Source organism: Danio aesculapii, chromosome 6, assembly GCF_903798145.1.
Source record: "Danio aesculapii chromosome 6, fDanAes4.1, whole genome shotgun sequence".
Lineage (NCBI taxonomy): Eukaryota > Metazoa > Chordata > Actinopteri > Cypriniformes > Danionidae > Danio > Danio aesculapii.
The window spans coordinates 16,832,771-16,849,958 of record NC_079440.1 but is presented as its reverse complement, the minus strand read 5'-3'; the positions used below and the strand labels follow the sequence as shown (position 1 = coordinate 16,849,958).

Genomic DNA, 17,188 nt, shown 5'->3' with positions numbered 1-17,188 from the left:
TAGTACAAATATCAGCTTTGAGGTTTTTAAGGTTGTAACCTGTAGGCAAGGGAAAGCTGCGATCAGACATCACTGTCTGATGTGCAGATGTTTCTTTGAGGAACAGGCATGAATAATAGATCAGACAACAAAGTGTTCTCTTGCACTGGAGTTTCCCCAGCAGGCACTGACATAGATTTTATAATGTGTCTCTCTGCTGGGGGATACAGTTATGGTGCCATGATGTTGGTTCATGTTTGTTTTAGAACCTTGTTTGATCTGTGCACTGATTTAAAGGGATAGTTCAGCAAAAGAACAAGAAAATGTATTAAATTACTTACCCTCAGGCCATTACTTTCTGACTTATTTATTAAGTAGAATATTAGGCAAGATTATAAGATGAAATTGTGCTCCTTATTTTTATATTAAAATAATTTTAACAGTCAAAAACACACATGCAGGCAAAACAAAATTAATTCCCTTGGCTTCTGTTGATGGGGTCAATTAATCAGTGCAAAAACCGAACATTATTTAAGCCACTATTAATTAAAGGGTTATTTCACCAAGAAATTAGCATTCATTCATTCATTTTCTTTTCGGCTTAGTCCCTTTTTATTAATCCGGGGTCGCCACAGCGGAATGAACCGCCAACTTATCCAGCACATGTTTTACGCAGCAGATGCCCTTCCAGCTGCAACCTATCTCTGGGAAACATCTATCCACACTCATTCACACACATACACTACGGAGAATTTAGCCTACCCAATTCACCTGTACCGCATGTCTTTGGACTGTGGGAGAAAACTGGAGCACCCGGAGGAAACCCAGGCAAACGCGGGGAGAACATGCAAACTCCACACAGAAATGCCAACTGACCCACCCGAAGCTCGAACCAGCGACCTTCTTGCTGTGAGGCAACAGCACTGCCTACTGCGCCACTGCGTCGCCCCCAAGAAATTATCACTATGTTATTATTTACTCAGGCTCAGGTCATTCCAACCCCCTTTGTTTATCTACAGTTTATCGACTGAACTATAAGACATAGATTGGTAAGAAAACTATTTTGGTAAGAATAAGATTATCAGAGAGGATTCCAGTCATTGTTCACAGCGGCACGTCCACTACACTGTCACCCAAGACAGAGGTCAGTGGTTTCCAAAGCTCAGTCAATAATCACACTCAAAAGGCAATAGCTAGATTAGACTCTGCTGTAAACATGTTCTCCCTGTATTTTCATGTTGTTGTTGTATTTTATTTTAATTCATAAATGGGAAAGGGGCTGTTTTTAAATGTTTCGGAGATATACTGAGTCTATTTACTAAAACAATTTCTATGTTTTGATTCAGAATAAGAAGAGTATGTTGTTTATTTATTTGTAGCCTACACTTTTGGGTGCCCAAACTTTTTCGTATAAAGGGCCAAAAACCAAATATCATTGAGAGCCGTGGGCCGAAGGTAAATATACCAAACTACATTAAAGTTGCCATGGGTAATGTCTTCATTTATTTCTGTCATTCATTTTCTCTTCGGCTTAGTCCCTTCATTAATCAGGGGTTGCTACAGCAGAATGAACCACCCATTTATTTTATAATATTTAAAAATAAATAGAAAACATTACTTTTTGTAAATCTTAGTACTTTTTAGGTACATTTGGGTACTAATATGCACCTTTTAGGTACCACTGTGGCCTATTTGGGTACAAATATGTATCTTTTAAAAAGGTACTGCCCCAGTACCTTTATATCTGAGAGTGTGGGGGAAACCAGAGCACCCCGAGAACATGCAAACTCCACACAGAAATGCCAACTGACCCAGCCGAGGCTCGAACCAGCGACCTTCTTGCTGTGAGGCGATTGTACTACCCACTGAGCCACAGTGACGCCCCATTTAAAACATATAAACTATAACTTATTGCAATAGAAAGATAAACAGTCAAATTTATAACACCGTAGAGTTCAATGCTGAATAGTCAAACAGAATCTGCCTTTGCCTTGATTTGCTTACCAAAGCCTGTTGGTGACTATGTACATTTACACTAAATCTCATTAATTTACACCATTCAATTACAATAAATTTTTTAACAATAAAACAAACAAAAAAAATGTTTCATTAGATTTGAAATGGCAATCTCTAAACGATCTACATCATTCCTGCTCTCTTCTCAGATGAAGATAGCGGGCCAAATCAAAGGTTACCATGGGCCAACTTTGGCCCCTGAATAAAATCCAGCGCGGTCCGCAAATAAAGAGCCCCAGTTGGGCATTCACTCTCGTCCCGCTTCTGGCCCTTTAAAAGTCTCTTCGCGGCGGAGAACATCTGGTAACTGAATGAAACCCAGCCATTCATAAAAACAGGAGAGAGACTTACTCTGATTGGCTGGCTGCAGCCTCATGATCGCATAGGTTATGTAGAGGCAGCGATTGGTAAATCACTTGAATGACGTGAAGAGCTAGCCAATGAGCTTGAGCTACAGTGTTAAGCCGATGCTCTTGGAAAAGCAGGCGATCCCATTGAGAAGATTTCAGTCGCGTCAAGCTGAGGGAGAGAGCGATACCCACTCGCATACGCACTATTTCCCCCCTCTGGGATTAACCTAATCACTCATTTTGTAAAAGCAGAGGATTTAACCAACGCTGGGTGAGTATATTTTGCACGCTGCTGTAATTTTGTGTTGTTTTATAATATTTGTATGCAAGTTTTGACTTTTGTTTTTATACATATAAACTTGCGTTTACTTCAGCCGCTGCGGTTTGTTTAGCTGGCTTGCACGCCATTTTCTTTGTGCGTATATTTGGCAACCATTTCCCCCTTGTTTGTTTTCTAAAGACTCCGTTAAGTCTGTTTAAAACTCAGTCGAGCTCTGCAAAATTCATACGTGGTTTGACGAAGTGTTGCTCGCGAGTTCGGTATTTTTATGAATGGAACGACTGAGGTTTTTGGGGGGTCGCGCGCACGAAGGATCAAATTTCACTTCATTGAGAAAAACAAGCGGCGGAGGGAAGGGAGGGGGAGCGCACGGCGATAATGGGCGCTGGGGGGAAGGGATTGAACTTCTTGAACTCGCCCTTATACTTGTTAACTCGCGGTTGTAATGCCATAATCTCAATTTACTTATTCAACAACTATAGCTTCCGTTGGCCGCCTTTATTATCGTCAATAAAATCACAAACTCTTGTTTTTTTCGGAATGAAATGCACGCGCACGTTCCTCCCGTTTTATTTTTATAAAGGTCTGATAAGCTTCAGGAAGCAATAATGTTAAGCGATGGATGTTTAATTAGTTTCTGGTCCAGAGAGGGTTACGCAGTGAGCTGTGAGGTGTTTTCTTGGCCTCGCGGCTGTAATACGATTTTATGGCCTGAACACTTGCGTCAGGGAAAATAAACACACGTGTGCGACGAAGCGTGAATAGATTAAGCTTTATTTAAAGCCTGTCGTTTCACCAACTAAATGTGCTATTTATTTATTCTTTATGTAATAACAGAAACTGCTTAAAATGTCTACTTCTTAAATTATTGCTTTCGTTTAAACTCTTAGTATGGTGTTTTGGATGGTCTCATGGGCAACAGATGGTACTGTGTGGTTATGTAAGGACCCCCATCTGTACCGTGAGTCTTAAATGGTGTGTGTGTGAGAGAGAGAAAGAGAGGGAGAGCTAGTGTAAGTGTCCTGCTCTAATGTGCACACACTTCATCAGGAGCTGAGAGTGAGTGTTACACAAACAAACATGCTCGCTGAAGTTTTCCCAGATCAAAGGGACAGTTGGTCCTGGACTGTCAGAACCAGGGACGATCACTGACAGCTGCATCAGACCCTGACAGAGCATGTGTGTGTGTCTTTCTAAGTGCCACTTTTCTCGGCTCTTCTTCCAACAGGCGTGGATATCACCCCCGTTTATCCCTGTGCGTTCCCGTTTTCCCTCCTGCTGCAGCCCCTTAGGCCGCAGTGAGAAGCAAGCGACATGGACGGGTTTTATGACCAGCAGGTCCCTTTCATGGTGCCTCCCAATGTACGCCTCAATTTTCACATTTGTAGATTAAATTTTCATTCAAATCCTTTACTACAGATTATCTATTGAGGTGGATGGCTGAACGTTAAAAATAATTGCATTAATTGATCTGCTTCTTATTTTACAGAAGTCTCACATGCAGGAACCATCGTGCAGACCTTTGAATGACCGAAAAAGGAAGTTTGTTGACACCGAGCTGGCACAGGATACAGAGGGTAAACAAATGAACATGCAATCAATCCATCCAGATCTCTTTAAACCACATCATTTAGCCCAAGCCCAAACAAATCAGCCTGTTTATTCACAAATCAATCTTTGTGTTTCCACAGAGCTCTTTCAAGACCTCAGCCAGCTACAAGAGATTTGGATAGCAGAAGGTACGGCGGCAGTCCTAATCTCTAGAACAAGGGTGCCCAAACTTCTTTGTATGAAGGGCCAGATATCATTGAGAGCCATGGGTCGAAGATAAAGATATTAAACCTTTTTTTTAATATAATAATTTTTCGGGGTTTTTTTTACCTTCATTGGATAGGACAGTAGAGAGTATTGACAGGAAAGCATGGGGAGCAGAGAGAGGGGAAGGATCGGCATAGGACCGTGAGGCGGAATTGAACTTGGGTTGCCGTGAGCACCGGAGTGCATGTGTTGATGCACTAACCACTACACCACTGGCGCCGGCTAAACTTTTTAACAAAGTTGCCATCGGTCATTTCCTGATTTATTTAATAATATTTAAAAAATAAATAGAAAATATCACATTGAATCTTACTCCAATAAAAATAGAATCACATTTATAAGACAGTGGAGTTAAATGCTGAATACACTGGTCAAGCAGAGTCTGCCTTTGCCTTGATTTGCTCACTAAAGTCTCTGCATTGTCCTCTATCCGTTGGGTGAAAGTATGTACTAAATTACAGCATTTAAATTGAAACATTTCAGTAAGCTTTTTTTGTAGCTTAACAATTAAACAAACAAATAAAAGCTTACATTAAATTTGAAATTGCAGTCTCTAAACAATCCCCATCAGTCTTCTCAGATAGGATGGCGGGCCCAATTAAAGGTTACCATGGGCCAACTTTGGCCCGTGGGCCCTAGTTTGGGCATCTTTGCACTACGATATCCTTGGCTATTTTCCATAACTCCCTTTAAAAATGCAACTTGGCTGTTAATGCATTATCTCGGTGAATGATCTCTGGGGCCTCATTCAAATGAGATGAGACAACAAGGCATATATAAACAAATACAAATTATTTATTTATGTCCACTTTGAATATTTCATGGCTTTATTCAATGTGAAGCGAATTTCAAGTCAGCCATTGTAAATTGTTTTCTTTCTCCGTGTGCAGCCCAGGTACCTGATGACGAACAGTTTGTTCCAGATTTCCAGTCGGATAATCGTGAGTACCTTTAGAATATTCATGTAGCGAGGAAGCTGGGTCGGCTGTAGAATAGCCTATAGAACTTGCCGTGATGAATTATTGAAACACTTTATGAATTAGAGCAGCAGTCTGAAAAGCAGTTATGTAATTTATCTGTTAAATTGCATGATTATTATTATTATTTAAAATATATATATATATAGTTAGAAATGGGTAATTTGTTATAAAACAAATTCCTGTATTTATACTCCTACTTTCTATCTGGTACAATTTCTCCTTGAAAGCAAGAAAACCAATACTTCATATTCCAGGAGTTTCTATGCCAAACTTGGCATAGGTTTTAGATGTTTCTGGTGTGTGTGTGCAAGTGCACACATATGAGGCCCAGTCTGCTGCTGCGGTGCTGTAACTCATGGCAGCCTCCAGCTTGGTGACATTTTAATGGGGCTGGATCCTCGGCGCGCACACACACTCTGGTTATTATGTGCTGGTGAACAGTGCTCTGGCTGTTTCCCTTGTTAGTTTTTCTTCCCATTTGGCTGTGAATAAGTCTGATTGTGTGCACTTTCTATGGTGTCAATGGTGTTTTTTATAGAACGTGAATGCACATGGATGTGTTTGCATAGAAATTGTGTGTGAGAGGGTTATGTGTGTGTTTGTCTGGCACAATTCCTCTTATCTGGCATCGTGCCTTTAGCTCTCACAGGCCCCTCTTTCACCACAGCTGGGCAGTGGGGCCCTTTTTCCAGGAGTGTCACGTGATAGTCTGCAAGTCCTTACTTGCATTTTAGAGGGAAAGGCCTTTTTTTTCACCTCCTCGTAAATGGAATACTACAAGTAGTCCAGTACCAGAGTTGGAAATTAACAGGGGCTTAAACATGGGGATGAAAATTTTCCCATTAAAAAATATATATATATATAATAAAGGTGCAAAAATTGCTCAGCACAATCAAATTAATAACTATTATGGATGTCATAATTAATGTGAATATCAAGAGTGTCAGTTCACAGCATTATTTTTTTTAGGCAGTGAGTTTGTTTGGAGCAGCCAGTCAAAGACATTCAGATGAACCACAGCTAAAAACAGCATAGTTTGTTGGGCATCCATTCAATGACTGAATTTTCTAATAATAATAAACCATTTTCTATTAATAAAGCGCTCAAACAATGTAAATAAGATTTTTCAGGTTCAGTGATTATACCGTCTGTTTTGTAGTGTATCTGTGTAGCTAGATTGTCACGCAATTGCTTCAGGCACAATATGTTTTCATATGTATTCTATTACTACTGCCCTGAAAGTAGTAAAGTGTGTATATATAATGTGTGTGTATGTCATACAGGTTGTTATTATTAGCTTAAATATGCTGTTTAATAATAAAGTAATTGTCTAATGTACTATTTGACATAAGAGAATACTGATGATTACTAAATTATAATTTTTTTTTCCATCTTTTTTATAGTGATGTTTCATGGACCTCTTCAAACCAAAATAAAGAGGGAGATGAGCCCAAGCAGAGAGTTTTCCCCATGTGGACAAGAGCAGAGACTCTCTCCATATGGAGAGAAGTGCCTATATAACTACAGGTATACATTTCCTTCCCCATCCGTCCCTGTTGCATATGCCCTCACTCATTCTCAATGAATAATATTTATTTCTATTTTGTCAATTTTAGTGCCTTTGACAGGAAGCCATTTACATTCAACAAGCCACTGACTCCTCCTTCAACGCCGGCATCGCCCTTTGGTTCCTCCAGCACGGCAACACATCCTGTGCAAAAAAGAGTGATGCCACCAGCCCAAACACAGACGCAAGGACCACCGCTATTACCAGGACCAAATCACAGTTCCACATCACCACATCAGAGAGCACAGACTCCACTCCACAGTCAAAGCCCACCATTTGCTGTGCCCTGCACACCTGTCAATCACCCAGATGCCTCCTACAGCACAGACCACAGGTATGTTGGGGTTGCTTTGTTTTACCATACACATTTGTATTACCAAGGTGTATCGATTTCCAAAACGTAATTTCTTTTTGGGGTCATGATGATCAATTTCTAACCTCATTTCTATCTTTGACTTGAGCTTGAGTGGCTCGTGCATGTTGAAAGTGCTGTAATCAGCTCAAGTTGAGCCTTTCATTGGGTATTATCTTGTTAAAGATGCCACACTGACCTGGAAAGCAGTTCTATGTTTATCCCATTCTGTTCTCCAGGTTTAAGTAATGGAAAAGGGCTTTGACACTAGACTTATCCCTTTGACGTGAAACTCATGATCACAGTCGCCCTTGATGTTAAGAATAATGCCATCTCTCCTCTTCTCTCTTTTTTTAGGTTTCATCGGCAGCTTTCCGAGCCCTGTCTTCCATTCCCACAGTCCGATGGCCGCTGTCAAACACCTTACCCCCCACAGACCCGTGGCCATTTTCCCCGGCACAGCCGCCCTCCTTATCAACGCCAGATGTCAGAGCCGTTGGTGCCAATGCCTCCCCAGGGGTTTAAAAAGGAAATGGTGGATCCTCGTTACAATGAGCAGGGTGTGCAAAACATGGGGCCTCCTTGCGCACCCCTGTTCCACCAACTGTCAATCAAACAGGAGCCCAGAGATTTCGGCTTTGACTCAGGTGGGTGTAAATCTCTCAGAGATTTGGGATTGAGTCCCCATGTAGTGCTGTAATGAGAAATCCTTTTAGCTTCAACTAGGTCAAATATATACTGCTGGTTGTGAAACTCTCGTGATGGTGAAATATCACAGGGGGATGAATTGTCCATTGTGGAGCCAACAAAGAAACCACATATATATAGTATTGTTCATACAGAAATCTCTATTTTTTGGTCAACATAAGTTCACATTACCAAGGTGAAATGTGTATGTAGATATTTCAGAAAGACAAAAGCAAACTTGACCTTCACCTTTACTGTATTATCTATTTTAATGTATAAATCCAATTTTATAACAAAAGATATCTAATAGATGTCTAATAGACATCTAAACATAGTCATCTTGGCTAAAACAAGGCTAAATTTGGGCTGGCAGTAAAAATTTTATAGACTTCTAAGAGTAGCCCAAAACAAGACTAGTCATCAAATAAACAGAAATAAATGACTACACATATAAAGTCTGTCTAATATCCAATAGTTGATTAGTCTAGTTTTGGGCTATTCTTAGATGTCTATTAGATTTACAATGACAGCCCAAGTTTAGCCTTGTTTTAGTCAAGCTGTCTACATTTAGATGTCTATTAAACACAAAATTGATAAACTTTTTATATTATATAACTGGATATTTAAAATTAAATATTTGATATAACTTTAAAACTGAACTGTGATTGTTTGATTCCTTTTTTTTTTTACACTGCATTGTATTTATTTAACTGTATAATTTTCTCAATTGCCTTACAGAAGTACAGAACTGCCATTCATCTTTTGGGAAATCAGGAAATTTCTATGGCGCCAATGGTGAGGGTAAGCTTTTTTTTTTTTTTTTTATGTTCGGTTTAATCTACACTTCCTTAAACTCTTTTCTATTAAGCAACAGCTTTTCATGTGTCTTGAATCCTCAAACTCTCCATTCTAAATCCTACTTTTTAAAATATTTTTTTCTGGCTGTCATTGTCAGGTTTTGGGTATGATGGAGAAGCCCACCTCTATTATGATGATGCATGTGTAGTCCCAGACCGTCTGGAGGGCAAGCTAAAGCAGGAGGGTGGAGTTTTTCGGGACGGCCCTCCATATCAGCGAAGGGGATCTCTGCAACTCTGGCAGTTCTTGGTCACTCTGTTGGATGACCCGTCCAACAGCCACTTCATCACTTGGACTGGCCGTGGGCTTGAGTTTAAACTCATCGAACCAGAGGAGGTCAGTACGTTATAAAAGCAAATTGATTTATATACCTTTTTTTTTCAGCCAACAAGCAGTATTAACACATGTTTTAAATAGGTTGCTCGCCGGTGGGGCATTCAGAAGAACAGGCCTGCCATGAATTATGACAAGCTGAGCCGATCCCTGCGTTACTACTATGAGAAGGGCATCATGCAGAAGGTAAAGGCACGTTCCCGTTCCAATGTCCTTTTTTCTTCTTTCAATAGCTAAATCATTTTTTAGATTCGCCTCATTATTTGTAAGTAAAACTACAAAGTCATTTTTTTAAACTTTATTTCTTTTTATTTTGGTTCTATTCAGGTTGCTGGAGAGCGGTACGTGTATAAGTTTGTCTGTGACCCCGATGCGCTTTTCTCAATGGCATTCCCTGATAACCAAAGGCCCAGTCTGAAAGCAGAGCCTGAAAGCCTGCAGGTTCCTGAGGATGACACTGTTCCACTCTCACACTTCGACGAGGCAAACCGTGCCCCCTATCCAGGAGATGCCAGAGACCAGTGCTTAGTAGTACCATCCTTTCCTGAAAATTACGCTTTCTGAACTGCTGCGCCACCGCAGAGCGGACCAAAAGAACTCTCAAATGCATCCTCGCACTCCAAATGCAGCTCATGTCAAATTGTAATCGCTCCGATAAGGAATTTGTAGTGCCTGCTGACAAGTCTCTAGACTTTCTTGCCACACTTTTATTGTTTGTTACTAAACAGATTTCACGATGGGAAAAAAAGTCTTTTTTTATTTACAAAGGGACACAACAGTATTTTCAGTATAACCTTTGATTTTATAAATATATATATATATATAAATATAAGTGTATATTTTAAAATCTGGCTTTTGTGCACTGCTTTCTTTTGTGTATTGGGCCTGGTGTCTGCTTCAGTGAGATTTGTAGAACTTCTGACAATGCGTAATGACCTCAGGCTGTTGTCATTATAAGAGTGTGTGTGTGTGTGTGTGTGTGTACATAGCTTTGATTATTATAATCTGGAAAAATGCACAATTTTTATTTCTCCAGCTGGCCAAGTAAAATGCTTTGTAACTGTTCAGAAATAGTTTCTGCTTTTGTAATGTGATTTTTAAGGATATGGGGCTGGGCAAAATGGGTTAGGGGAAGTAAAAAAAGTCAAATTTATGTATATTATGAGTATATTTTTCCAAAAGCTGAATTGAATTGCATTGTATAAGCTGTACGACAGACTTTTATCACTTCTAATCTGTTCTTTTTGTACAGTGGTATGTGTGTGAATTTGCAAACCAGCTCTTGATATAGGGGGAAACAGACCTGAGCACAGGATCAGTTACGCTTGTGTGCCCTTTAACTGTTTATCAAAGGATTATAGCAAGGTCATCTGATCTCTGTTCAGTACTAAGCAAGCATGGCAAGAAACCTGCAGCTCTCTCTCTCTCCACCTTCACTGTCAACCTTGCTTGTCTATACTGTCTATACTTCACTGTGGATAAGACTATCGTTTCATTGTCTTTTGAAGACAATTTCTAATATTAAAATATTTGCAAGTACAGTTTTGGTGTACAATTACAGATCTGTATTTTCTAAACCATAAGGTACATGATAAATAAACATCCATAAATGGATCTGATTCTTTGGTTATTTTTTTCATACCATGTCTCAAACCAAAACATTATCTACATTTCTGTGTGCGCAGATTCTGTGTGTGCCTAATTATGATCCACAGCACATGACCATAAGTGAATGTAGGAAGTAATCTTATATACGCCACCCAAAAAAAAAAATCTACTCACCCTCATCCAAGATGTAGGTAACCCTATTTTTTTTCTTGAGTAGAAAATTACGCTCCAGACTGCAGTCAGGGTTGTTTGTTGAGGCTGTAAATTAAAAATAATAACAAATAATGTTAAGTTCCTGCATAGACTACTGATCATTTCACTTCATAAGACATTGATGAATTCTCAATAGCCAAAAGTATTGTTTTAGTTTATTTTCTGTGTATATTTATACACTTTTAAAGTGCTGCTACCCATCATTATAATTGTAATCATTGTAATTGAGTAGCTTTTCTCAGGAATTGTGATTTACTAAGTAGTTTTATATATGTGTACTAAGTAGTAATAATAGTGTAATAAGTAGTAATGTTTTACTTTCCCTTGAGTACATTTTTAGTGCTGTATCAGTACTTTTATTCTACTACTTTCCTTCAACCTGCAGTCACTACTTTATTTTCTCTTATCTATGGGGATTAGAAAAATCAGACCTGCGATTCCTGTCCAATCAAACCGTGCAGAGAAGGGAAATCACATCATATTGAACTACCTCAAGATGTGGGTGATTTATAATTGCAGCAGCTGCCTGGAAGCATTAAAAATGTCCAAGAAGATATCAAAAATCTTTACACGCAACGACCCAGAGACTGTTTAAATGCATGTCACTGAAGAGAAGATGACGGATGTTTACTGTATGATGACCGAAATTGCCTTAAACATCCAGCAGGTATAAGACATCAACATGACATCAGATTGACATTGTACCCCAATGTCGGTGGGACATTGCATTTTGTTTGGAAATGAAAATCGGGTTGACGTCAGAATTTAACATCAGGCAAACGCAAAGTCCAACCTAAAATCAACAAAATATCATCGTCTAATGATGTTAAAGCTTGATGTTGTGTGGACATTACTACTATGATGTCTATCAGACGTTGGATTTTGGTTGCCATTCCTGATGCATAAATGTCAGTATTTGACGTCAACATGACGTTGGTTAAAGATGTTGGATTTTGTTCACTTTCTAATAGAACCTAATATCAACCAAATATCAACGTCATTTGATGTTGTTATTGTCCTTAGATGCTGGTTAGACATTGAATTTTGGTCACCTGACATCACAACCTAAATCTAACCTAATATTAACGTCTTATGACGTTGTGTGCCTGCTGGACAATCACTAAATGCACTACAGAATGTTACGTTTACACACAACCACAAATTACATGTAAATACATCAGCTTTTACCAGTGTAATAGTCACTACTCTTGAGTACTTTTAAAAGGGCTACTTTTTACTCATACTTTCAGTAATATTTACAACAGATACTTTTACTCTACTTGCACTACATTTTTAGGCAAATAATGGTAATTTTACTTGAGTATAATTTTTCAGTACTCTTTCCACCACTGATCAAAATCTTCTCAGCCTCTAAAAGTTGTATAATGTACTTCAGCCTTTACATTCAGACTGTTCAGTTCATTTGGCACAATAAGGAATCTCTTTTAGCGTGCCTGTGATCTTTCCAAGAACCTCTCAGTTTGACCACTAAACTGTAACCCAGCAAAGCCTGTGTAACGAGGCGAAGCAAAGTAACAGGGTATTGCGTAACCCGGTGACGCTCATTCTCTTTCTTCTCTCCTCTCTCCTTTAGTAGGGTTAGTCTTAATCCTGCTTGTGACCTTGTTCTGTGGAGCCGGAGAATAAAAGAGTCATTAAGCTGTCATAGATTCTGATCGTCATGAAGGAGCTCGAGCTAACTGAATGCTTGAGGAATGATGAAGAGCAATATTATTACTGCAAAAACTAAAGAAAAGTTCAAAGTTGCATGCTTCAAGGCCTAAGTGCTGTATTTATATAGACCATTTCAGTGTGGTCATGTCATTGGCCCATGAACATTTCCTGCTTGTTATCAAACTGTTTTATAACTGTAACAAGAGGCAATTCAAACCTAACTTAATGTTAAAACAGCTATCATAACTTTATTTATCAATATGTGACTCTTTTTGGATTCTTGGAAGCTGTAGAAATTAAAAATGTAAAAGAGGAAATGAGTTGGGACCATTGTTTTTGTTTACATCCCTCAAAATGGTCTATACATCAGGTCCAATTGGCAACTTTGATCAGGCTTGCCAAGAATGTTGAGTATGTAGTAAAGAAATACAGTAGATTTAATTTTCATATATCCTCCTTTTACCTCTTCTCATAATGCTCTGTGTGAATTATATTTCACCAAATTCTAAACAATCACTGAAATGTTTTTGTTTTTTAACAGGTCACAATGTGTCATTATTCTCCTCTTAGTTGAATTTTTGAATATAAAGAATAAAACTTATTAGAAAAAGGTGCCGTATGTAAGTTTGACACCCAGTGGTTGAACTAGGTATTGCATACCTGGATCAAAACACACGCAAGCGCAGGTTGCCAGATTGAGGACCAACAGTGAGACTATCAAGCCTAAAGGCTGATTTAAATCGTGTTCTAAATAAAAACAATGGCACGCAATAGAAGGCATATTTTCATTATTAAAAGGAGTTTTTGTTCTAACCAACACCTCGAGTTGATATATTAGAAACGGATTTTATTCTCACACATGAACAAGATAAAATGATCCCCTCAGGTACACCTCATGAGCTTTATTTAATGGTAAATGCTAATAATGTGAGTTTAAATGCCATTTTACATTTATTTCAGTTTTATTACTGAAAGCAGCAGCAGATAGTTCACCTCAGATCTTGAAAATAAACCGTTTGAAATTGAACTTTAGACTCAAAGCCGACACATACCAGTGATTCGCATGTACATTTAATAATGTTAAAAAGGTTTAAAATGAATTAATTATATTATAAACCTTACCATTTCATGAGTGAGTGCACTATTCTGTGCTTCTGAATGGCTGTATTTAAATTTCTGTCCTATTTCATCTGGTGCAAACAGCCAAATTGTTTATCACTGCAAATCTCTTCATTTTGCGTGTTGTTAGGACACGCGATTACGATGTAACCTCCAAGCCTAATGTTTACATTCATAATATTTATATAATTTGCTAATTTATTAACCTTATGTGGGAATCTGAATCTGCGTCTCATTTTAGAGTCTGCTTCTGTCCACCAGAGGTCGCATTTCGGTCACGGACGTATACTTTGAGAGTCTTCCTGACTAAATGTATGAAATATGTGGTTTTCCAACAAGGCAACCCGGGGTGCTGAATTATAATTGGGTAAACTGGCATTAGGGATGTTAAAAAGCCCAAAACAAAACAAGACAGTGTTCCAGCATGGAAAACACATTTTCAAAAAAGAATATCTGACTTCAGCATTGTTTTTCAGATAAACACGTATGTTCCCTTGGCATGTTTCTTAAATATCTGCAAATATATTATGGTATTGTTATGCTTCAGAAGAGTCAAAAACTTATATAGAGCACCTTTCAAAGAATTTCAGCAAGCCACAAATAACCCCATTACTGTACTATTACTGTGGCCTACCTTATGGGATAAAAAGAGAAAATAATGTAGAGGAACAGAAAACACATAAGGGCAAATCACAGTATAATATTATTTTCATGTTGGATGAAATAAAGCACAGAGGAAATGCATTCTGTTTTACTACGGTCAAATATGGATTATTTGTAGCAGAAGCATATTATTTGAACTAATTAAAAAAAAAAACACTTTCCATTATTTAATACATCTTTAGGCACGTTAAGAAAAGGTGGTAAGGAGTAGAGTAGAGTTGAGAGCAGTGCATTTTTGATGTTATTTTATGTAAATTTTTAATTTTCTGCATGAGAAAAAAAGGCCAACATACAGAGAACAACTGTTGTTATTTCAAAACTTAACTTAAGTTTGAACTGATCTCTGGATTTTATCAATTAACAATTTATTTTAACTATTTATTTACTTCATCACCACTAGCGTGCTTGGTTGGGACTTATGGAGCTGCGCATCGATGGATTTAATCTTCAGTGTTTGGACTTTCAGCAGTGAAACTTAAACCACACTGAACTGAACTAAACTGAACTTCAGGCCTGCTTCGACACAATCTACATTGTAAAAGTGCTATAGAAATAAACATGAATTGAATTTAACTATTCATTTCTAGTTTGGCCAAACTTTCTTTTATATCAATAAAATGTATATATTTTATAATATATATTGATATTTTTTATAATATATAGCACTGGTAATGCCAAGTTCAAAAAGCTCTTGAAAAATGCGACCAAAAGTGTTGTGTTTATATTTGTGTTGTGTATAATGTCAGTCAATAGTTAACCTTTTGAAAACCTCTCAAAACTTAAAGAGAGTACCTGTTCTGTTGGGTAAAAGTTCATTAAGATCACTATTTCAAAAGCTGAAGTGATTTTTCTTTTTTATTTATTACTTAGAATATAACTGTATCTCAATGGTTTAAATCATTGTTGCAAAAACTAAATAATCATTCAAAACCTACTCATAAGTAATTGAAATAATCAAAGATCAACTGATTCATTGTTAGATCGTTTATGCGGTGTAAACCATGGAAATGCTGCTAAATCATACAGGTAAGGACATAGTAAGCAGAAAAAGGTGCAATAAACTTAATTTAATAAGTTATATTCTGCTATATAGTAAACAGAAAAATATTATAAGTTCAATTTAGTTCAGCGGTATTGTTTACATTCTGCATTCCACTGATGACACAATGGGAAAACACTAAAACCGCTTCTTAAAGGGACAGTTTACGCCAAAATGAAAATTTTATGTCTTTATTCTATTGAACACAAAATAAGATTTAAAAAAAAAAAGCTGAAAACTATAATAGAAGAAAGAAACTTATAATGGTTTTGAAACCTCCCGACACAGATTCTGGGTCCAAGTGCTCTATCAGACTATAATGGGAGGCTCAACAATTGGTACTTATAAATGCTCACAGACCACTGTAATACTTTTGAAAATCATAATCACAATATATATACAATATAGATGGCCAGAAAGAGATATTTTTTATGAATTGTTAAAATATTGGTGCCTGTGATGCAGGCAGTCCAGAGCCTGTAGTGTACACCGACTTTAGATTAACTTTAATGTGTGATATGACTAAAACTGGTCATAAACGACATAAAAAAATTTAACAAATGATTGCATTTCAGAGCTGCAGATTGCAAATAACAAGAACACTGTATTTCGATTACATACCATAGTAGAAATTTGATTGGTTGCTTATCTTTCTTTGTTCACGGGAGGCTTGGACGCAGTATTGGTCCCTATCATTTATTGTTGAAACATCGAAACACTCCATTTTGTTATGCAAGATTTACTTTGTTTGTGTTACCGTCGTGTGTTTGTGAAATATTCCATTCAGGAATCAGAATTCATTTCACTTGGTGTCTTTGAACATGAACATGTCACTAATAAGTGTTTATGCTCCTTGTAGCATTGTTTCTTTGTTTTGTTGTACTTTCTCAGGTCTGCTAAAGGAATAAACATGAAAATGTACTCATTATTTACCTCAAGTAATTCCAAACTTTTTTGGTGCCAACAAACATTCATGTAAACATTGTTTGAATTTATCTACTAAGATGGCAATGATCTAATCAAAGTTATCATATCAAATTTTCTCTTGTCTCAATCATCTTGCTTGTGGATATCTGCATGCATGCTAAAGCAGCTGTTAATACACTCTGATCACTCAATTTAACATTGGTTTGTCTTCATGTTCTCCTGCTTTGGGGATTTTGTGTTATTTTTCTAGTCCAGCACCAGCAGTTGTTATGACAGAACTACTATATGTATTTGGACCTTTTCTTTTCCATTTTTCCCCCAAGTGTAACCCATTGTAGATTTCAAAATCCTTTTGCAATTCAATTGGTTTGATGCATTTGTTTTTTACTCTTTGTACTAAAGCAATGAAATAGCCCATGTCAATATTACACTCTACACCTTATCATGACAAAAGATTAAACGCAGAAAGAAAATAGTAGGCTACATTGTAAATATCTATCAATTAATATCTACAGGGGGGGAAATCTCATGACAGATTTTAAGTAATAGTTTGTTTTGTTTTGTTTTAAATATCCAACATCTGTTTTTCAAAGCCGTGCTACAAAATACTTTTTTATAATCTTTAGCTTTAACATCATAAAGACACGCTTTTGTAAAGGGCTTCCACAAATGATTAAGAAATAAGGATAAGTACAAACGATGACGAAGAATTAAACTGTCAAAAC

The 17,188-nt window shown here is 37.5% G+C and overlaps 1 protein-coding gene and 1 long non-coding RNA gene across 5 annotated transcripts in view; one reads left to right on the top strand and one right to left on the bottom strand.

Annotated features, from left to right (window-relative positions):
• The window catches only part of LOC130230588 (uncharacterized), a 39,470-nt gene that overhangs the window by 21,837 nt on the left and 445 nt on the right, over nt 1–17,188 (bottom strand). For both annotated transcript variants that reach the window (XR_008837962.1, XR_008837963.1), the window contains exon 3: nt 11,003–11,086. This is a non-coding gene — a long non-coding RNA (uncharacterized LOC130230588). The remainder of the gene's footprint in view (nt 1–11,002; nt 11,087–17,188) is intronic.
• On the top strand, nt 2,504–10,834 carry etv5b (ETS variant transcription factor 5b). 3 transcript variants are annotated; one of them, XM_056459686.1, is made up of 12 exons: nt 2,504–2,616; nt 3,854–3,987; nt 4,115–4,202; nt 4,317–4,364; nt 5,334–5,384; nt 6,827–6,950; nt 7,040–7,324; nt 7,700–7,989; nt 8,768–8,824; nt 8,985–9,223; nt 9,305–9,412; nt 9,548–10,834. In XM_056459686.1, the coding sequence occupies exons 2-12, from the start codon at nt 3,940–3,942 to the stop codon at nt 9,782–9,784; spliced, it is 1,575 nt and encodes a 524-aa protein (XP_056315661.1). In that variant the 5' UTR covers nt 2,504–2,616; nt 3,854–3,939; the 3' UTR covers nt 9,785–10,834. The 3 variants fall into 3 exon arrangements, with proteins under 3 accessions (XP_056315661.1, XP_056315660.1, XP_056315659.1); XM_056459685.1 differs by having other exon boundaries at nt 8,768–8,830; nt 9,305–9,406; XM_056459684.1 differs by having other exon boundaries at nt 8,768–8,830.